Source organism: Salmo salar, chromosome ssa18 (assembly GCF_905237065.1).
Source record: "Salmo salar chromosome ssa18, Ssal_v3.1, whole genome shotgun sequence".
Classification (NCBI taxonomy): Eukaryota; Metazoa; Chordata; class Actinopteri; order Salmoniformes; family Salmonidae; genus Salmo; species Salmo salar.
In genome coordinates this window covers 72,422,686-72,446,502 of record NC_059459.1, presented here as the reverse complement: position 1 = coordinate 72,446,502, position 23,817 = coordinate 72,422,686, and the positions used below count along the sequence as shown (strand labels likewise).

Below are 23,817 nucleotides of genomic sequence, written 5' to 3'. Positions count from 1 at the left end.
CCATGAAAAAAGCCAGACTACGGTTTACACCAACTACACATGGTGACAAAGATACACTTCTTGGAGAAATGTCCTCTGGTCTGATGAAACAAAAATAGAACTGTTTGAACATAAACGACCATTGTTATGTTTGGAGGAAAAAGGGGGAGGCTTGCAAGCCGAAGAAAACCAATCCAACCGTGAAGCACGGGGGTGACAGCATCATGTTGAGGGGGTGCTTTGCTGCAGCAGGGACTGGTGCACTTCACAAAATAGATGGCATCATGAGGCTGGAAAATTATGTGGATATATTGAAGCAATATCTCAAGACAGTCAGGAAGTTAAGGCTTGGTCGCAAATGGGTCTTCCAAATGGACAGTGACCCCATGCATACTTCCAAAGTTGAGGCAAAATGGCTTAAGGATAACAAAGTCAAGGTATTGGAGTGTCCATCATAACGCCCTGACCTCAATCCTACAGAAAATGTGGGCAGAACTAAAAATGCGTGTGCGAGCAAGGAGTCCTACAAACCTGACTCAGTTACACCAGCTGTCAGGAGGAATGGGCCACAACTCACCCAACTTATTGTGGGAAGCTTGTGGAAGGCTACCCAAAACATTTGACCCAAGTTAAACAATTTAATAAAGGCAATGCTACCAAATACTAATTGAGTGTATGTAAACCTCTGACCCACTGGGAATGTGATGAAAGAAATAAAAGCTGAAAGAAATAATTCTCTACTATTATTCTGACATTTCACATTCTTAAAATAAAAGTGGTGATCCTAACTGACCTAAGACAGGGAATTGTTACTAGGATTAAATCTCAGGAATTGTGAATAACTGATTTTAAAATGTATTTGGTTAAGGTGTAGTAACTTCTGACTTCAACCGTAGTTGTAGATCTCTAGATAACACGTAGGCCGCCTACACTGCACCCCACTCAAGTATTCTATCCAGAATCTTCTACTATTCAGTCTTTCACTGTCTTGGTGTGGTCTTTCACCTCAATGTCTTTATGTCATGTGTCAAGTTCTTCCGCACCCTGTTCCCAGAGGGAGCAACATAAGTCAAAAGTAGTGTACTACTACTACTACAAAAAAAAAGGGAATAGGGTACCATTTCGGACTTGTTCTAACGGTTAAGACGTCGGCCAGGGGGTGCGTTGGCGTGCGGGTGTGCGGTGGCCATGTGTCTCTGTAAATTCTTTAGCACCCTGTATTTCTTCCTACAGAGGGTGCAGCCGAAGGGTTTCTCCCCTGTGTGAAACCTCATGTGGGTCGTCAGTTTCCCCTTGCACTGGAACTGCTTCCCGCAGTCTTCACAGTGGTACGGTTTCTCCCCTGTGTGGGCCCTCTGGTGGTGCTTCAGGTTCTTCCGGAGCGAGAACGCCCGGTGACACTGGGAGCAGCAGTACGGTTTCTCTCCTGTGTGGATTAAACGGCGGTGCCACCTCAGCTTCCGTTTCCGGTAGAAGATCTTGCCGCAGTCCCAGCAGATGCGCAGACGACGGTGGCAGTGTCCCACCAGCCGCATGTCCTCGAGCGTCACTGGAGAGAATGATAAAATAGCATAAAATAGGATTATGAATTCAAGTTAACAGTAATTTTCCCCAAATCCCAGAAAAGTGGAAAACCTGGCAAATTTGGGAAAATGACCAGAATTTTGCACCCCTGGATAAGATAAGACAGGAGAAACTGTCCACTGGAGTAAAACGGGCAGCAGGTAGCCTTATGGTTAGAGCGAAGGGCCAGTAACTGAAGGGTTGCTGGATCGAATCCCCGAGCTAACATGGTAAAAATGTAATTCTGCCCCTGAACAAGGCAGTTAACCTCTCTGTTCCGTGGTAGGTGTCATTGGAAATAAGAATTTGTTCTTAACTGACTTGCCTAGCTAAATAACACAGTTCTAATGTATTCCAAATAAAAACTATACATTGAAGACAACACATACAGTACCTTCAGAAAGTATTTATACCCCCATTTTGTTGTGTTAGTCTTCCATAGATTTTCAAGTAGATTAAATCAAAACTATAACTCAGTCACTCAGGAACATTCACTGTGTTAATGGTAAGCAACTCCATTGAAGATTTGGCCTTGTGTTTAAGGTTATCGTGCTGAAAGATTAATTCATTTCCTAGTGTCTGGTGTAAAGCTAACAACCAGTTTTTCCCTCTAGTCTAACGTCTGTGCTTAGCTCCATTACGTTTAGTTTTTTAATCCTGAAACAAGCCCAAGTACTTAACGATTACAAGCATACCCAAGTTTTACTTTAGTGCCTTGTTGCAAACAGGATGCATCTTTTGGAATATTTGTATTCTGTACAGGCTTCCTTCTTTTCACCCTGTCAAATAGATTAGTATTGTGTAGTAACTACAATGTTGTTGATCCATCCTCAGTTCTCAAATCCAAACTATTAAACTTGGTTTTAAAGTCACCATTGGCGTCATGGTGAAATCGCAGAGCTGTTTCCTCCCTGTCTGGCAAGTGAGTTAAGGACACCTGTATCTTCCTTACTGGGTGTATTGATACACCATCCAAATTGTAATGAATAACTTCATCATGCTCAAAGGGATATTCAATGTCTGCTTTTTTGTTTTACCCATCAACCAATAGGTAGGTGCCCTTCTTTGAAGGCATTGGAAAAACTCCCTGGTCTTTGTGGTGGAATCAGTATTTGAAATGCACTGCATGTGTGGGGTACAGAGATGAGGCAGTCATTCAAAAATCATGTTAAAAACCATTATTGCACAAAGTGTGTCCATACAACTAATGTTAGTTGTTAAGCACATTTTTACCCCTGAATTTATTTAGGCTTGACATACAGTTGAAGTCGGAAGTTTACATAAAGTGGCCAAAAGTTTTGAGAATGAGATAAATATGAATTTTCAAAGTTTGCTGCCTCACTTTGTATGATGGCAAATTGCATATACTCCAGAATGTTATGAAGAGTGATCAGATGAATTGCGAAGTCCCTCTTTGCCATGCAAATGAACTGAATACCAAAAAAAACATTTCCACTGCATTTCAGCCATGCCACAAAAAGACCAGCTGACATGTCAGTGATTCTCTCGTTAACACAGGTGTGAGTGTTGACGAGGACAAGGCTGGAGATCACTCTGTCATGCTGATTGAGTTCGAATAACAGACTGGAAGCTTCAAAAGGAGGGTGGTGCTTGGAATCATTGTTCTTCCTCTGTCAACCATGGTTACCTGCAAGGAAACATGCCGTCATCATTGCTTTGCACAAGAAGGGCTTCACAGGCAAGGATATTGCTGCCAGTAAGATTGCACCTAAATCAACCATTTATCGGATCATCAAGAACTTCAAGGAGAGCGGTTCAATTGTTGTGAAGAATGCTTCAAGAAAGTCCAGCAAGCACCAGGAACGTCTCCTAAAGTTGATTCAGCTGCGGGATCGGGGCACCACCAGTACAGAGCTTGCTCAGGAATGGCAGCAGGCAGGTGTGAGTGCATCTGCACTAGAGGTCGACCGATTAATTGGAATGGCCGATTAATTAGGGCCGATTTCAAGTAAACAATCGGTAATTGGCAATTCTGAACACCGATTTGCCGATTTATAAAAAGGAAAAAAAATATTACACAATTTTTCAAAAAATTTAACACCTTTATTTAACTAGGCAAGTCAGATTAAAAACACTTTATTTTCAATGACGGCCTAGGAACGGGGATTAACTGCCAAAATGTGCTTTTGCCGAAAAGCTATTTTAAAATCTGACATAGCGTTTCCATAAAGGAGTTCTGTATCTATAATTCTTAAAATAATTTATGTATTTTGTGAATGTTTATGCTGAGTAATTTAGTATATTCACCAGAAGTTTTCAGTGTGTATGCTAGTTCTGAACATCACATGCTAATGTAAAAATCTGGTTTTTGATACATGAACTTGATTGAACAAAACATGCATGTATTGTTATACAATGTCCTAGGAGTGTCATCTGATAAAGATCAAAGGTTAATGCTGCATTTAGCTGTGGTTTGGCTTTTTTGTGACATATGCTTGCTTTGAAAATGGCTGTGTGATTCTTTTTGGCTGGGTACTCTAACATAATCTAATGTTTTGCTTTCGCTGTAAAGCCTTATCTTTCAAATGGTGTAAAATAGTCGTATGTTTGAAAAATTGAAATTATTGCATTTAAGGTTTCTGTATTTCGCGCAATGCGACCCCATTGGCTGTTGGCTAGGGGTTCCGCTAGCGGAACGCCTAGATGTAAGAAGTTAAGTCAATTGGAGGTGTACTTGTGGATGCATTTGAAGGACTACCTTCAAACTCAGTGGCTCTGCTTAACATCATGGGAAAAATCAAAAGAAACCAGCCAAGACCTCAAAAACAATTGTAGACCTTCACAAGTCTGGTTCATCCTTGGGAGCAATTTCCAAATGCCTGAAGGAACCACATTCATCTGTACAAACAATAGTATGCAAATATAAACACCATAGGACCACGCAGCCGTCATACCGCCTCGAGATGAACGTTGTGGTGCAAAAAGTGCAAATCAATCCCAGAACAGCAGCAAAGGACTTTGTGAAGATGCTGGAGGAAACAGGTACAAAAGTATCTATAGCCACAGTAAAACAAGTCCTAGATCGACATAACCTGAAATGCCACTCAGCAAGGAAGAAACCACTGCTCAAAAACCTCCATAAAAAAGCCAGACTACAGTTAGCAACTACACATGGGGACAAAGATCGTACTTTTGGGAGAAATGTCTGATCTGATGAAATAAAAACAGAACTGTTTGGCCATAATGACCATCATTATGTTTGGAGGAAAAAGGGGGAGGCTTGCAAGCCGAAGAACATCATCCCAACCGTGAAGCACAAGAGTGGCAGTGCTTTGCTGCAGGAGGGACTGGTGCACTTAATAGATGGCATCATGAGGCAGGAAAAATATGTGGATATATCGAAAATCAACATCAAGACGTCAGTCAGGAAGTGAAAGCTTGGTCGCAAATGGGTCTTCCAAATGGACCATGACCCCATGCATACTTCCAAAGTTGTGGCAAAATGGCTTAAGGACAACAAAGTCAAGGTACTGGAGTGACCTTCAAAGCCCTGACCTCACACCTACAGAAAATGTGGGCAGAACTGAAAATGCGTGTGCGAGCAAGGAGTCCTACAAACCTGACTCAGTTACACCAGCTGTCAGGAGGAATGGGCTAAAATTCAACCAACTTATTGTGGGAAGCTTGTGTAAGGCTACCCAAAACGTTTGACCCAAGTTAAACAATTTAAAAGGCAATGCTACCAAATACTAATGTGATGAAAGAAATGAGGTGAAATAAATCTCTCCTATTCTTCTGACATTTCACATTCTTAAAATAGTGGCGATCCTAACTGACCTAAGACAAGGAATTTTTATTAGGATTAAATGTCAGGAATTGTGAAAAACAATTAAATGTATTTGGCTAAGGTGTATGTAAACTTTCAACGTCAACTGTAAAAAGGGCTTAAATACTTGACTCAAGATAATTCCAAATGACAAGCTGAAATCACTTGTAAAAAAAAATAAGTCTAATCTCCATTTCAAATTCATGCTGTAACAAAATGTGGAGTAAGTCAATGGGTGTGACTACTTTGATGGAACGGAGTATACAAACCATTAAAAACTGGTCTTTGACAGACTGACCAGGTGAATACTATAATCCGTTATTGATGTAACTTGTTAAATCCACTTCAAGTCAGTGTAGATAAAGGAGAGGAGAGGTTAAATCATTATTTAAGTGTCTAGACATGTATTGTGCATGTGTGTCATTGAGGGTGAATGGGCAAGAGAAGACTTCAGTGCGTTTGAACAGAGTATGGTAGTAGGTGCCAGGTGCACCGGTTTGTCAAGAACTGCAACCCTTTAACACATGTTCTATTGGTTTAATAACATTAAATTGTTCACCAGCTGGAAAATGATTTTATTGAAATGTATACGATTGAAGAGACACACACAACTCTGCAAGGAGCTGTTAACGATGTCATATTCAATGAACTGATGAAAACTAACCAAGCGCTCAAATTCAACCAAGACAAAAAAAACAAGGCCGAGGTCAGTCTACTTCTGAAGAAACCCTGATAAGAGGTCCTGCTCCTCCTCTCCATGACAGACGCAGGTGGGAGGCCGCTTACTTCTGTCCACCCCTGTCTGACCAACACTCTACAACCAGCGCCTCATCCGCTTCCAGTGGCAGTTTTTTAACCAACGAGAGACTGGACCGAAAGAAGCGCTGAGGTGGCCGCGGTCACCCGTACCGACGAGATGCCTTACCCGACGGGGTAAGAAGAAACGACTACCAGAGGCAGAGGGGACCGTTCACACGGTCTCAGAACCCACAGGAGTGAGTGTCTAATTTATCAAGCAAGATATTGAGCCCTACCCATGTCTCCTTGCTTCTAAAAGGAGTCAAGAGTATGTGCAGGTGAGCAACTTACACGTTCAGTAGAAATATCACAATTAGGGGAGCTACATTTATTCTCTTAAATGGATGTTTCCAAAAAAACATTCAACATGTCTACCTTTACATCGAAATCATTGCACTGAGCTAACCCTTTAAGAAAAACTCAGAAGTGACCCCACTTCCCAATTTCAGAACACTATCTACACTGTCCTAGATGGGTATTTAAGTTGTGGTCAAATCACCAAAATAAGAACACAAGCTTTTGGCCATTCAACACCCTAAACTTGCCACTTTCCATACTTTGCCGAAATTACACAAGAATGTTATAAAAACCCCAGGGCGCCCTGTTGTAGCGGGCATTGATGCAGTAACGGCTCCTTTATCAACTTTATTTATTAGACCACTCACAGAACAGCTCCCCTCCTTTGTAAATGACACTAGTATGATCTCTATTAGTGAATCACTTGATCCTCTCCATGATGATACTTTGTTCATTTTTTATGTTGAGTCATTATACACAAATATTCCACGAGGGCAGTATTGAAGCCACGGTACATTTTCTTCTGCAATGTGACCCTAATGAAATACCTTCCAGTGAATACACTAACATTGGCTGAAATTACATTTACATTACATTTAAGTCATTTAGCAGACGCTCTTATCCAGAGCGACTTACAAATTGAAATAGTACTCACACACAATCACTTCATGTTTCTAAAGGATTTCTTTATTCAGAGGAAGGGTACTGCTATGGGACCCCATATGGCTCCTAACTATGCTCATTTGTATGTGGGTTACATGGAGAAACAGTCCATTTTCAATCCCTTCAAAAATGTCAATGTACCGTTTCCAAATAATAATGTTAGAAATTAGAACATTTTTGTTCTATGGAGGGGTGATGCAAAACAGATCCAGGCATTCCATGCTTTTCTTATCTCTTGATCTGAGCACCTGATATTTACTATGCAATCTGACACACGTCAAATCAGTTTCCTTGATCTTCTGATTGTGTGTGATGATAATGTTCCTTCCATACACTGATCTTTACAGGAAACCTACTGATCGTAACAGTTTGTTGAGGGCTGATATTTCTATCGCAATCTGACAGTTCTAAGGCTGAGACGCAAAGACAATTCGAGGGGGTACAAAAACAGTCAGATTAATACTGACATTGAGAAAATTCTAAACAAAGAGACATTCTCTTTCAAGGACAGTATTGTAAAAATAGGCAGTCTAACTACCCCGCTATTCAAAGTGTGCTCTGAACAAATTAAGGGAATCGTTCAAACATTGGCACATTCTAAGATCCGATGACAGTATCCAAAATGTGTTTTCGGACCCTCCCTCTGTTGTATTTTCACAGGGCAGAAATCTCAGATCAATTGGTAAACTGATTTACCACCCCAAAATATCCCTTCACAACATCTATTTGCACCTCTACCGGATGAAAACTACAAGTGTAATGGCTGCACTCAATGCAATGGCACTTACAAAAGCAGATCCTTCAAACACCCAAACAGGAAAACAGATCCCAATGAAATGTGTTATCACATGCTTTGTACATAATGCTTCTGCAACCGTATCTTACGGCAGAAAAGAGCTTCTGGATATCAGGACAGTGATCACTCACCTCGGATTAGATGAAGTTTTTCTCTACAACAAGCAAGACGCACAGGACATTCTCCAAACACCCGACAGGGCCGACATTCCCGTTATTTGCAAGAGGAAGCAACGCAGGTACAGAGGACAAAGAGCCGGATGCCTCGCCAGGACCCGCAGAAGGCGAGTGGGCTGCCGTTACCGTCAATACTACTAGTCAACATGCAATCATTGGACGAGGTACGATCACAAATATCCTACCAACGGGACATCAAAAACTGTATAAGGAAATCAGCAAACAGGAAACCACTCACCCAGTAGTGGCCGGAGACTAATGCAGGGAAACCTAAATCAGTTCTACCAACATGTTAAACGTGCAACCAGAGGGGGAAAAAAAAAGAATTCTAGATCCCATGTACTCCACACAGAGACGAGTAAAAAAGCTCTATCTCCATTTGGTAAATCTGACCACAACTCTATCCTCCTGATTCCTGCTTACAAGCAAAAATTAAAGCAGGAAGCACCAGTGACTCGGTCTATAACAAAGTGGTCAGATGAAGCGGATGCTAAACTACAGGACTTTTGTTATCACAGACGAACATGTTCCGGGACTATTCAGATGACATTGAGGAGTACACCACATCAGTCACTAGCTTTATCAATAAAAACTAAAAATCCTGCTATGCCCTGTGACGAACAATCAAACAGGCAAAGCGTCAATACAGGGCTAAGATTGAATCATGCTACACTGGCGCCGACGCTCGTCTTATGTGGCAGGGCTTGCAAACTATCACAGACTACAAAAGGGAAGCACAGCCACGAGCTGTCCAGTGACACGAGCCTAACAGACGAGCTAAATCACTTCTATGCTCGCTTTGAGACAAGCAACAGAGGCATGTATGAGAGCATCAGCTGTTCCGGACAACTGTGATCACGCTCTCCGTAGCCGACGTGAGAAAGACCTTTAAACAGGTCAACATACACAAGGGTGCGGGACCAGACGGATTACTAGGACGTGTGCTCCGGGCATGTGCTGACCAACTGGCAGGTATCTTCACTGACATTTTCAACATGTCCCTGATTGGGTCTGTAATACCAACATGTTTCAAGCAGACCACCATAGTCCCTGTGCCCAAGAACACAAAGGCAACCTGCTTAAATGACGACAGACCCGTAGCACTCACATCCGTAGCCATGAACTGCTTTGAAAGGTCGGTAATGGCTCACAATACCATTATCCCAGAAACCCTAGACCCACTCCAATTTGCATACCACCCAAACAGATCCACAGATGCAATCTTTGTTACAATGCCCTTTCCCACCTGGACAAAGGGAACACTTAAGTGAGAATGCTATTCATTGACTACAGCTCAGCATTCAACACCATAGTACCCTCAAAGCTCATCACTAAGCTAAGGATCCTGGGACTAAACACCTCCCTCTGCAACTGGATCCTGGACTTCCTGACGGGCCGCCCCAGGTGGTGAGGGTAGGTAGCAACACATCTGCCATGCTGATCCTCAACACTGGAGCTCCCCAGGGGTGCGTGCTCTGTCCCCTCCTGTACACCCACGACTGCATGGCCAGGCACGACTCCAACACCATCTTTAAGTTCGCAGACGACACAACAGTGGTAGGCCTGATCACCGACAACGACGAGACAGCCTATAGGGAGGTCAGAGACCTGGCCGGGTGGTGCCAGAATAACAACCTATCCTTCAACGTAACCAAGACTAAGGAGATGATTGTGGACTACAGGAAAAGGAGGACCGAGCACGCCCCCATTCTCATCGACGGGGCTGTAGTGGAGCAGGTTGAGAGCTTTAAGTTCCTTGGTGTCCACATCAACAAACTAGAATGGTCCAAACAAGACCGTCGAAGAGGGAACAACAAAGAGTATTCCCCCTCAGGAAACAAAAAAAGATTTGGCATGGGTCCTGAGATCCTCAAAAGGTTCTACAGCTGCAACATCGAGAGCATCCTGACCGGTTGTGTCACTGCCTGGAACGGCAATTGCTCGGCCTCCGACCGCAAGGCACTACAGAGGGTAGAGGTGGCCCGATTATGATTTTTTTTCAACGCCAATACCGATTAAAATCAGTCATATATATATTGATGGCAATTACAACAATACTGAATGAACACTTATTTTAACTTAATATAATACATCAATAAAATGAATTTAGCCTCATAAATAATGAAACATGTTCAATTTGGTTTAAATAATGCAAAAACAAAGTGTTGGAGAAGAAAGTAAAAGTGCAATATGTGCCATGTAAGAAAGCTAACGTTGAAGTTCCTTGCTCAGAACATATGAAAGCTGGTGGTTCCTTTTAACATGAGTCTTCAATATTCCCAGGTAAGAAGTTTTAGGTTGTAGTTATTATAGGAATATTTCTCTATACGATTTGTATTTCATATACCTTTGACTATTGGATGTTCTTATAGGCACTTTAGTATTGCCAGTGTATGAGTATAGCTTCCATCCCTCTCCTCGCTTCTACCTGGGCTCGAACCAGGAACACATCGACAACAGCCACCCTTGAAGCAGCGTTACCCATGCAGAGCAAGGGGAACAACTACTCCAAGTCTCAGAGCGAGTGACGTTTGAAACGCTATTAGCACGTACCCACTGCTAACTAGCTAGCCATTTCACATTGGTTACACCAGCCTAATCTCGGGAGTTGATAGGCTTGAAGTCAAACAGTGCAATGCTTAAAGCATGCTTACGAGCATGCTGGTGCCTACTACCGTTCAGTCAGACTCTATCAAATCATACACTTAATTATAATATAATAAACACACAGAAATACGAGCCTTAAGTCATTAAGTACGAAAAAAGGAAAAAAAATGTATGAAATGAAAATTAAATGAAATGTATGCATTCACTACTGTAAGTCGCTCTGGATAAGAGCGTCTGCTAAATGACTAAAATGTAAAAAATTAATATGGTCGAATCCGGAAACTATCATCTCGAAAACAAAACGTTTATTCTTTCAGTGAAATACGGAATCGTTCTGTATTTTATCTAATGGGTGGCATCCCTAAGTCTAAATATTCCTGTTACATTGCACAACCTTCAATGTTATGTCATAATTAAGTAAAATTCTGGCAAATTAGTTCACAACGAGCCAGGCGGCCCAAACTGTTGCATATACCCCGACTCTGCGTGCAATGAACCTGGTTAATATTGCCTACTAATCTGGATTTCTTTTGGCTAAATATGCAGGTATAAAAATATATACTTCTGTGTACTGATTTTAAGAAAGGCATTGATGTTTATGGTTAGGTAAAGTCGTGCAACGATTGTGCTTTTTTCGCAAATGCGCCTTTGTTAAATCACCCCCCGTTTGGCAAAGTTGTCTGTATTTGTTAGGAAGAAATAGTCTTCACAGCTTGCAACGAGTGAGGTGGCCCAAACTGCTGCATATACCCCGACACTAGTTAAAATAAATTCATGTTAGCAGGCAATATTAACTAAATATGCAGGTTTAAAAATATATACTTGTGTATTGACTTTAAGAAAGGCATTGATGTTTAGGTACACGTTGGAGCAACGACAGTCCTTTTTTGTGAATGCGCACCGCATCGATTATATGCAACGCAGGACAGGCTAGATAAACTAGTGATATCATCAACCATGTGTAGTTAACTAGTGATTATGATTGATTGTTTTTTTATAAGATAAGTTTAATGCTAGCTAGCAACTTACCTTGGCTTCTTACGGCATTCCCTTAACAGGCAGGCTCCTCGTGGAGGGCAATGTAAAGCAGGTGGTTAGAGCATTGGACTAATTAACCATAAGGTTGCAAGATTGAATCCCCGAGCTGACAAGGTAAAAATCTGTCGTTCTGCCCCTGAACAAGGCAGTTAACCCACCGTTCCTAGGCCGTCATTGAAAATATAAATGTCTTAACTGACTTGCCTAGTTAAATAAAGGTGTAAAAAAATAAGACTAAAAAAAAAGATTAAAAAAATTAAAATTATAAAAAATATATATATAAAAATGTACATTTATAAAAATTTTACAAAAATTAATATTAAAAAAAAAAACGAATAAAAAAAAATACAAAAATCGCCCCAAAAATTATGAAATAAATACAATTAAAAACTGCCAAATCAGTGTCCAAAATTACCGATTGTTATAAAATCTTGAAATCGGCCCTAATTAAGCAGCCATTCCGATTAATCGGTCGACCTCTAACAGAGGGTAGTGCGTACGGCCCAGTACATCACTGGGGCTGGGCTGCCTGCCATCCAGGACCTCTACACCAGGCGATGTCAGAAGGCCCTAAAAATTGTCAAAGACCAACCATACTGTTCTCGCTACTACCGCATGGCAAGCGGTACCGGAGTGCCAAGTCTAGGACAAAAAGGCTTCTCAACAGTTTTTACCCCCAAGCCATAAGACTCCTGAACAGGTAATCAAATGGCTACCCGGACTATTTGCATTGTGTGCCCCCAACCCCCCTTTTACTCTGCTGCTACTTTGTTTATCATATATGCATAGTCACTTTAAATATACATTCATGTACATACTACCTCAATTGGCCCGACCAACCAGTGCTCCCACACATTGGCTAACCGGCTATCTGCATTGTGTCCAACCACCCGCCAATCCCCATTTTACGCTACTGCTACTCTCTGTTCATCATATGCATAGTCACTTTAACCATACCCACATGTACATACTACCTCAATAAGCCTGACTAACCGGTGTCTGTATATAGCCTCGCTACTGTTATTTTCAACTGTCATTTTAATGTTGTCTTATTTCTTTACTTACCCATTGTTCACCAAATACCTTTTTTGCACTATTGGTTAGAGCCTGTAAGTAAGCATTTCACTGTAAGGTCTACACCTGTTGTATTCTGCGCACGTGACAAACTTTGATTTGATTATTTTAACTTAGAACTTGTCCTTGTGGTAAATATTTTGGGTAAAACAAAGTGCAAAATAAAAGTACGAATCTTAGGTGCAAAAACACCACCTGCCCATTTCTCAGAAGCGAATCATTCGATTTCGTCACGTTATATCGGCATTGAACTGGTCACCCTCCCTAGGAGAGGGAGTGACCTCGACAATTTATTGTTAAAACAAGCGGCTGCTTGGATCTTTAATTTAAAGACCCTTGCTCCCTTCAGTATCAACGTAGATTTTGATCTGAAGCCATTCTTGTAATTTTTCTATTCATTGTAAAATGTTTGTAGGCCTATGTAGCCAAATTGTATCTATTATCGTATGCTATGCATTCATGTTTTTGAATGTTCTTATATCTGAGAATTAACCAATGTCAGTCCACCCGGCAATGATTACAGACACCTCGGTGTGTCCTTTGACACTTAATAAACTAGTGACCCACAGTGTTTGTCATGATACCCTGATGAAGACCGCTTGTCTGTTGAAACGTTGGTTATTACATTATTGCATCTGAGCTCCTAGAGTGTGCAGCTCTCTGTTTCCTTTTCAAAAACTGCAAACACAGAAGCGTTGACGCTCAGTTTCCTGTGTGTATCAAGAATGGTCCACCACCCAATGGACATCCAGCCAACCTGACAACTGTGGGAAACAATAGAGTCAACATGGGCCAGCATCCCTGTGGAACGCTTTCGACACCTTGTAGAGTCCATGCCCCAACACATTGAGGCTGTTCTGAGGGCAAAAAGGGGTGCAACTAAATATTAGTATTGTGTTCCTAATGTTTGGTATAGTCAGTGTATATTGCACAAATGAGAAGGGAGTGCTCTTCCTCAATTCCTTGCAATCTCACTGCCTTCGAAACTCATTGGAAGAGAAGGTCAGAGGAGAGGAAGCTTGGACTTCCTCCTCCAATAAGGTTGAGGCAGCGAGGAGATCCGATTCAAGGAATTGGAGAGTTACAGCATGGGTGAATACCTGAACAGGTTCTCATCTGCTTCTCCAGCGCATGGGGTAGTAGTGGTGGAGTGGAGGGGGTGAGGGGCGAGTGGTGAGGTGGTATGGAGGTGGTGGGTTGAAGTGCTGTGGAGTCACAGCCTTTTCTGCTTCTGGTCCCTCTCAACACTGGTCCTCCTCGGTCTCGCTGCTCTTCCTTTGCTGGTGGGTTTAGTATAGTGCTTGCTTGTGTGGCCATGTGTACGTTGGGGTTTCCTTGGGTGAGAATGGGCTCCTGTAGCATGCTTAGTTGTGTTGTTGCTGTAATGTCATTGTACCGTTGTGTACTTGGTTGTGCAGTATGCCGGACCAGCTCAATCTCCTCCTTGAGTTCCGGTTGTCCTGAGCTTCCTAGTGGCTCTTCTTTGAGAGCAGCACCAGTGATGTCAAAGTCAGTGAGTGCTTCCGGGTGTCCCACAGGTGTCCTAAGCATGGGTTCTATATCTATAGTTCTAAGGGTGTTGGCTGGCTGTTGTTCCGAATCCACCGGCGTGCTGATGGCGATGGGAACAGGCTCCAGTTTCCCCACTAGCTTTCCCCTTTCTAATTCCACTTCTTTTACTGGGCTGACTGAGATAGGAAGAGGAAATAGAAGCCATTGCAGGGGCACTGGATGTGGGGTCTGGGAAGAACCCACCTGCGTCTCCTGTTCAGTCAGTTTGTCTGTCGGGGAGTTTAACGATACCTTGTCATTTGAACACAGTGACAGGGTGGTGGTGGCGGCACTGTCTTCAGTGTGTATGCAGTGGGGGTCCCAGACCTCTGAGGATGTCGATGGTTCAGACGTCAATTCAGAGACAAGACATTCATATTCTTGACTCTCTGGAACAAACAAAAAAATATACTGTTGGCCTCATAACATTGATCTTTTTCATATCAGTGAGAAACAAAGCACTAATATTGCCCTCCAAATGCACTTGATACAGGAGCCTATACAGTGCATTCAGAAAGTATTCAGACCGCTTGACTTTTTCCACATTTTGTTACGTTACAGCCTTATTTCAAGATGAATTACACACAGACACACCACACACACACACACGAGGTCGACCGATTAATCGGAATGGCCGATTAATTAGGGCCGATGTCAAGTTTTCATAACAATCGGTATATTTGGCCACCGATTTGCTGATTTTTATTTTTTTTAACTATTATTTAACTAGGCAAGTCAGTTAAAGAACACATTCTTATTTTCAATGACGGGCTAGGAACGGTGGGTTAACTGCCTTGTTCAGGGGCAGAACGACAGATTTTTACCTTGTCAGCTTGGGGCTGCAACGCTCTAACCACCTGCTTTACGTTGCCAAGGTAAGTTGCTAGCTAGCATTAAACTTATCTTACAAAAAAAAAAAAAAAATCAATCAATCATAATCACTAACTAACTACACATGGTTGATGATATTACTAGTTTATCTAGCCTGTCCTGCTTTGCATATAATCGATGTGGTGCGCATTCGCAAAAAAGGACTGTCTTTGCTCCGACGTGTACCTAACCATAAACATCAATGTTTTTCTTAAAATCAATACACAAGTATATATTTTTAAACCTGCATATTTGGTTACTATTGCCTGCTAACATGAATTTATTTTAACTAGGGAAAATGTGTCACTTCTCTTGCAAAACAGAGTCAGGGTATATGCAGCAGTTTGGGCCGCCTGGCTCGTTGCGAACTGTGAAGACTATTTCTTCCTAACAAAGACAGCAGACTTCGCCAAACGGGGATGATTTAACAAAAGCGCATTTGCGAGAAAAAAAAACAAGCGTTGAGCGACTGTACCTAACCATAAACATCAATGCCTTTCTTAAAATCAATACACAGAAGTATATATTTTTAAACCTGCATATTTTGCTAAAAGGACTCCAGGTTAGCAGACAATATTAACCAGGTGAAATTGTGTCAGTTCTCTTGCGTTCGTTGCACGCAGAATCAGGGTATACAGAACCTGGCTCGTTGCGAACTAATTTGCCAGAATTTTACGTAACTATGAAATAACATTGTAGGTTGTGCGATGTAACAGGAATATTTAGACTTATGGATGCCACCCGTTAGATAAAATACGGAACGGTTCCGTATGTCACTGAAAGAATAATGTTTGAGATGATAATTTCCGGATTTGACCATATTAATGACCTAAGATTTATTATATTATAGTTAAGTCTATGATTTGATAGAGCAGTCTGACTGAGCGGTGGTAGGCAGCAGCAGGCTCGTAATAGTCAAAGGTATATGGTTTAGAGAGAAATAGTCGACGCGTCATAATTCCTGTAATAACTTGCGGCTGAACTTGAAAGGGGTTCCTTCATTATTTTACCGTTCATGTCTTCCATAGAGAACGTCTTGATCTACTTCAAATAAGGTCTGTGTTTTGTGCTTAAACCGCCTCGGCGTTTTGATACCCGTGTAAATCTCACTAGGTAACGTTTGTCAACATATTTTCATAAATCCACTCTACAAAAAAAAATCTTTGCTTATATTGATCAGAGTTATATCCTATGGATATCTACACAGTTATACAATTGGCAAGGTGGTGTAAGCCTAAACCAAACACAGACCTTATTTTAAGTTAATCTAAAAATATCCTATGGAATAAATGAAGGAACCGCTTTTCAGATTTTGCTAGGTGTCATGGGAATTATGACTCGCACTTTTGTAGTCAATTCTTACCATGCCCATTAAAATAGGATTTCCTGCATATAGAAATTACAGTTTGTTTTCAGCATTCATCACAGGTAACTTAAACTCTATTTTTATTATTCAAACAGTTGAGAGTATTTGTCTCCTAAGCAGACTCTTCAGTATCGTTGTCACTTCAGAGATGCGTGTGTGTGTGATATATAAATAAACCATAATAATCTGCATCGGTTTTTTTTGGGCCGCCAATAATCGGTATTGAAAAATCATAAAAATCGGTCGACCTCTAATACATACATATATATATATATAAAAAAAAAACACATTTACATAAGTATGACGCTACAAGCTTGGCACACCTGTATTTAGCGAGTTTCTCCCATTCTTCTCTGCAGATCCTCTCAAGCTCTGTCAGGTTGGACAGGGTGCGTTGCAGTACAGCTATTTTCAGGTCTCTCCAGACATGTTCAATTGGGTTTAACCTGTTGGGGCTAGGGGGCAGTATTTTCACGGCTGGATAAAAAAAACGTACCCGATTTAATCTGGTTACTAATCCTACCCAGTAACTAGAATATGCATATACTTATTATATATGGATAGAAAACACCCTAAAGTTTCTAAAACTGTTTGAATGGTGTCTGTGAGTATAACAGAACTCATTTGGCAGGCAAAACCCTGAGACATTTTCTGACAGGAAGTGGATACCTGATGTGTTGAATTACCTTTAAGCCTATGCCATTGAAACACACAGGGGTTGATTAATGTTTTGGCACTTCCTATTGCTTCCACTAGATGTCACCAGCCTTTACAAAGTGTTTTGAGTCTTTTACTGTGAGATCTGACCGAACAAGAGCCTTGGAACGGTGATGGCCGATTAGACTCTGGCGCGCGAGTTCATGTTGGGTACCCTCGTTCCAATACGTTATAAAAGAGAATGCATTCGTCCACCTTGAATATTATTCATGTTCTGGTTAAAAAAGGCACTAATGATTTATGCTATACAACGTTTGACATGTTTGAACGAACGTAAATATATTTTTTCCCCTCGTTCATGACGAGAAGTCCGGCTGGCTTAGATCATGTGCTAACAACACGGAGCTTTTTGGACATAAATGATGAGCTTTTTTGAGCAAAACTACATTCGTTATGGACCTGGGATTCCTGGAAGTGACATCTGATGAAGAGAATCAAAGGTAATGGATTATTTACATAGTATTTTCGATTTTAGATCTCCCCAACATGGCCGTTTGTCTGTATAGCAAAGCGTATTTTTCTGGGCGCAGTGCTCAGATTATTGCAAAGTGTGATTTCCCAGTAAGGTTATTTTTAAATCTGGCAAGTTGATTGCGTTCAAGAGATGTAAATCTATAATTCTTTAAATGACAATATAATATTTTACCAATGTTTTCTAATTTTAATTATTTAATTTGTGGTGCTGACTTGACTGCCGGTTATTGAAGGGAAACGATTTCCTGAACATCAACGCCATAGTAAACCGCTGTTTTTGGATATAAATATGAACTTGATAGAACTAAAAATGCATGCATTGTCTAACATAAAGTCCTAGGAGTGTCATCTGATGGAGATTGTCAAAGGTTAGTGCATCATTTTAGCTGGTTTTATGGTTTTGGTGACGCCTGTCTTTGAATTGACAAAACATTACACACAGCTATTGTCAATGTACTCTCCTAACATAATCTAACTTTATGCTTTCGCCGTAAAACCTTTTTGAAATCGGACAACGTGGTTAGATTAAGGAGATGTTTATCTTTCAAAGGGTGTAAGATAGTTGTATGTTTGAAAAATTTGAATTTTGACATTTATTTGGTTTCAAATTTGCCGCTCTTGAAATGCACCTGCTGTTGATAGGGTGCACCACGGGTGGCACGCTAGCGTCCCACATAGCCCCAAGAAGTTAACCCCTGTGCGGCCTCGGGACGGACATCCAGCGAAAAATCCTATCACTATTAGCATAACAAAATGTAATAATTTTTTTTCTCACATTTTTTTCTCCAAATTATATCGTTTTATAGATATACCTCTCCTGAATCGAACCACGTTGTCCGATTTCAAAAAGGCTTTACAGCAAAAGCAAAACATTAGATTATGTTAGAGGAGTATATCGTAAAAGTAGCCACATAGCCATTTTCCGACCAACCACATGCATCACAAATAACCAAAAAAACAGCTAAATGCAGCACTAACCTTTGACAATCTTCATCAGATGACACACCTAGGACATCATGTTACACAATACATGCATTCTTTTGTTCGATAAAGTTCATATTTATATATAAAAACAGCATTTTACATCGGTGCGTAACGTTGACTAACTATTTTCCCTCAAATGCATCTGATGAAACAGTGCTACAATTTACTATTCGAAAACATTTTTAAAATGTAATATTGTCATTCTAAGATTTATAGATGAATATCTCTTGAAAGCACCTGTAATGCCAGATTTAAAAATAACTTTACTGGGTAATCACACTTTGCGATAAAAGGGGATGCGATACTCAGAACAATAGGCTAGCAATAGGCTAGCCAGCTTGGAACAATCGCATATCAAATCTAGTCTTGTATACTGTTGTCAATAATCCCTTACCTTTGATTATCTTCATCCTTAGGCACTTCCAGGAATCCCAGGTCCAAAAATGTATTTTCGTTCGAAAAAGTTAATCCTTTATGTTCCATTAGCTTGTTGTTGTTGTTAGCGCGTTCTGAAGGCTGCACCAAAAGTTCCGACGTGCGCGGGGCTACTCTTTCAACAAAATGCATTTTTTTCTTATTTAGGTTCGTTCAAACATGTCAAACGTTGTATAACATAAAATCTTTAGGGCCTTTTTCAACTAGAGCTCCAATAAGATTCGAGGGGGACGATTGCATTGTGTTTCAAAACGTTTCGAAAGGGGAGGGTAACCAGGGGCGCCGGCGTCATAATGGTGATGGCCCTCTCCGTGTGACCACGTTCCACAGCGTGTCATTCTGTCAGTTTTCACAGTAGGAGACTCAAATCACTTTGTAAAGACTGGGGACATCTAGTGGAAGCAATAGGAAGTGCTCCATGAACCATAGCTCACGGTGTGATTAATAGGCAACGTGATGAAGTTGAGTTCGCAATTCAGAATTCCACTTCCTGTTTCGATCTGTCTCGGGGTTGACTGCCATATGAGTTCTGTTATACTCACAGACACCATTCAAACAGTTTTAGAAACTTTAGGGTGTTTTCTATCCACAAGTATTAATTATATGCATATCCTAGCTTCTGAGTTTGAGTAGTAGGCCGTTTAAAATGGGCACACATTTTTTTCAAAATGCGCTGTGGCGCCCCCTATCCTAGGCGACCGTCAAGAGGTTAAGTCCGGGCTCTGGCTGTGCCACTCAAGGATATTCAGAGACATGTCTCGAAGCCACTCCTGCTTTGTCTTGGCTGTGTGCTTAGGGTCATTGTCCTGTTGGAAGTTGAACCTTTTCCCCAGTCTGAGGTCCTGAGCACTCTGGAGTAGGTTCATCAAGGATCTCTGTACTTTGCTCCGTTCATCTTTCCCTTGATCCTGGCTGGTTTCCCAGTCTCTGCCAAAAAAAATAAAAATAAAAGGCATGATGCTGCCACCACCGAAGCTTCACCGTAGGGATGGTGCAAGGGATCCTCCAGACGTAACGCTTGGCATTCAGGCAAAATAATTCAATCTTGGCTTCATCAGACCAGAGAATCTTGTTTCTCATGGTCTGACAGTCCTTTAGATGCCTTTTGGCAAACTCCAAGCAGGCTGTCATTTGCCTTTTACTGAGGAATGGCTTCAGTCTGGCCACTCTACCATAAAGGACTGATTGGTGAAGTGGTGCAGAGGTTGTTGTCCTTCTGGAAGATTCTCCCATCTCCACAGAGGAACTCTGGAGCTCTGTCAGAGTGACCATCAGGTTCTTGGTCACCTTCCTGACCAAGGCCCTTTCCCCCCCGATTGGCCAGCTCTAGGAAGTGTCTTGGTGGTTCCAAACTTCTTCCATTTAAAAATGGTGGAGGACACTGTTCTTGGGAACCTTTAATGCTGTTTTGGCACCCTTCCCCAGATCTGTGCCTCGACACAATCCTGTCTCGGAGCTCTACGGACAATTCCTTCGACCTCATGGCTTGGTTTTTGCTCTGAAATGCAATGTCAACTGTGGGACCTTATATAGACAGGTGTGTGCCTTTCCAAATCATGTCCAGTCAATTGAATTTACCACAGGTGAACTCCGATCGAGTTGTAGAAACAGCTCAAGGATGATCAATGGAAACAGGATGCACCGGAGCGCAATTTAAAGTCTCATAGTAAAGGATCAGAATACTTAGGTAAATAAGGTTTTTCATTTATGAGAAAGTGGAAAAATATTAATTGAATACATTTTAGAATAAGGCTGTAACGTAACAAAATGTGGAAAAAGTCAAGGGGTCTGAATTCTTTCCGAATGCACTGTAGATGATTGTTTCACCCTGACTGCACTACGAATGTCCCAATGACGAACATGCATAAAGATGGAAGCATTCAGATATGTCGTCATCGTTTTAGCACTATCCATTGAGTTGGTAAACTACGGTGCGTGACATGGTTCAATAAATATCTGCATAATCTACCTTTGCGGCAATTAGAAGAAAACAGTCCGAGATAGAATTGGGATCATGTATACGGTGCTAATGAACATACAAATAAATTATAAGGAGTGTAATGTACACTACGGCAAACTTAGCCAAACGAGTCATTTGTGGTAAGTGCATGAGGGCCATCTTTATGTACCTCTACTACTGGGACAATAAAGGCAATGACTTAAATTCTCCTTCCATCCACTACTCCACATTTCAAATCAAACGCATTTTATAAAGCCCTTTTTACATCAGCAGTTGTCACAAGTGCTTTACGGTTACCCAGCCTAAATCCCCAAAGAGCAACCAATCCACTTGTCTGGTCCACTTACTTTGCATGCTGTTCCCAATACTGTCACCCTCCTCGAAGACACCAACCTTCATCACCTTCCAGTCCATGTCCAATCTCTACAGGCATAACAATGGATGTACTGTTTACTTACATTAGCATTTAGATACTGCTACAGAAGGAAACAAAACTGACACTGAACATTACAGGGGCCATTAAGTCATCAAATGGTCAACTAAAAGGGCGGTTGTGTCACACACACACACACACACACACACACACACACACACACACACACACACACACACACACACACACACACACACCCAGAGCATTCTAACCACAGAACTAGAATGAGCAGAACGGGCTTCCCCATTCATGTAAATGATGCGGTTCCGTTTTATTCATGCCATCTTTTATTTTAACCATCTCACCTCATATTTAAGATTAACGTGCATGTCTTCACCATCATCACGCCTTGGCATAGCAACAGAGCCACTGGGGGCCTCACCACCATCATGTTGAGTTGCTAGGGTCAACACAACAGGAGATGAAACACACACACAAACACAGAACAAAAAAAATGACAAATAAAATAAACATACTTTTCCGTTAAGGAAATGTCGGGAATACTAAGGAGGCAACAAATTAGTCTACATACTGGAATACCAAGGGAACAGAAGTTGGAACTAGCTAGAGATGTAACACCTGTTGTAGCTGCAGGGCCAGTCCTTGTCGTTCTGCTGCCCTAGCTGAGACCCCCAAAAAATGCTAAACTAACATAGTCCCAGTAAGCAAAATTACATTGAAAAGACACTTAAAACACATATTCCCCAGACATTGACGTTAGGTTAAATTTGGGGTCTGAGTGGTGAAAATACACATTTTCCAGGATGTTGCAATCAGGCTCATTTTTGGTTCTTAATGAAAGTTGAAAATACTGAATGTATAGATGACGTGTGGGCCAAATCAAGGCAGGTCCACACAGGATACAATCTTAAACAGTCATCTATGATTGGTTCAGATTTGGTCTGGACCTGCCCAAAAATTAAGGCCAGTCCGGACTACACCATAAAAAAAGTACAAAAGTGCTTACCGAGGTGCCAACAGTGTTACTTGAAATAGCATTTTATGAACACCCATCTATGCGTTAAGCCCAGTGTTGCCAAGTCCTCAGTAAGTAGCTATTGGCTGTCCTAAAAGGTCACTAAATGACTGCATCACCTAATTTGCATAATTGGCCATGTGAATGTAATTGTAATGGACACTGTAGGCGAGAGAGAGTAAAAAATACCCTAAACATGTTTAGAACTACAAATGAAATTTCTTCTGTCGATTGTGTTTATAAAGTCACAATTCCAACCCTCCTTTATCCGGGCTGACCCAAAAGAGACACTCTGGCAGTTACTTCGTTAAAAAAAATCTTACATTTGGTTTTGTTTTTAACCTTATGATCCACTTAGGAGCCTACAACAAGTCACAGTAACACATGAGCATTTTTAACAGTTTTGTATACAATCTAAATGGACCAAAAAGAGAAAATAGAAAAAAAAAACGGTCAATGGCAATGTGAGAAAATTATGGTAACTAGTCTGGCCCTAATTCGGTTAATAGTTTTATGTAAGCCAGAGCGGGATCAACCAGCCGCGGCTTCCCGCATGCGCGATTCATTTGCAGTCTGGACGCGGAGGGGTGAACATCTCCTGCTCTGACTGCAGCGCGAGGACTGGGCCGCCTGTGTGCTTTGGGACGGGGGTGGGACTCACGGCAGGACCCGCTGTTCGTTGAGAAGAGTAAGAACGTCAGAGTCTCAAAGTCTCCAATAACACCAGAAAAAGTCGCTAGATTTGTCGCTAGTTGCTTTTTTGAAAATGTGTCGCTAAGTTGGTAACTTAAGCCTACCGTTTGTAAAACACACAGACGTCTGGTCTGTAACACATGCAGCCTTATTCTACAGCCCATTCATACAACTAACGCTGAGACTTCCTGACAATGTTACATTAGGCCTACTTTAAAATAACTTATGATAAAGTTACTCACCACGTGGTGTCATTTCAGCGGTTTCCCGTGTGTATGTGCATATTGCCATCTCCAATGCATTCTTCAGTCTGCATGCCTGCACGGCCTCTATGGCGTGGTCTCCGGCGCAAAGAGCAACGGGTAATACTGTATTCCGGATAGCGTTACCCGAAGTGCCTTGGAAAATATGTGTTATCTCCGATACGGCGACATTTAACAGAATATCCAAAACATTCTTAACCTGTGTTTTAAAAATGTTCACGAAGTCTTCGCGTTCCTCCATAACTGACCAGCTAGTGAAGTTTGGATTACAATTGGGAAGAAATTCTGCGCGCGCATTTCATTGACGTCATCCTATC

The 23,817-nt window shown here is 41.5% G+C and overlaps 1 protein-coding gene across 1 annotated transcript; it reads right to left on the bottom strand.

Annotated features, from left to right (window-relative positions):
• Positions 1-645: 645 nt before the first annotated feature.
• On the bottom strand, positions 646-23,758 carry LOC106577948 (zinc finger and SCAN domain-containing protein 5A). Its single transcript, XM_014156427.2, has 5 exons — positions 23,480-23,758; positions 21,874-21,968; positions 21,483-21,558; positions 13,879-14,718; positions 646-1,528 (listed from the first exon to the last, which is right to left on the bottom strand). The coding sequence occupies exons 1-5, from the start codon at positions 23,739-23,741 to the stop codon at positions 1,113-1,115; spliced, it is 1,689 nt and encodes a 562-aa protein (XP_014011902.2). The 5' UTR covers positions 23,742-23,758; the 3' UTR covers positions 646-1,112.
• Positions 23,759-23,817: the final 59 nt, after the last annotated feature.

Coding starts and splice junctions, on each gene's coding strand:
- LOC106577948 (XM_014156427.2), bottom strand. CDS start 23,741: ATGGAGGAACGCGAAGACTTCGTGAACATTTTTAAAACACAGGTTAAG. Junction 21,969..23,479: donor CGCTGAAATGACACCACGTG/GTGAGTAACTTT, acceptor TGTTGACCCTAG/CAACTCAACATGATGGTGGT. Junction 14,719..21,482: donor TATTGGGAACAGCATGCAAA/GTAAGTGGACCA, acceptor TGTTTGTTCCAG/AGAGTCAAGAATATGAATGT.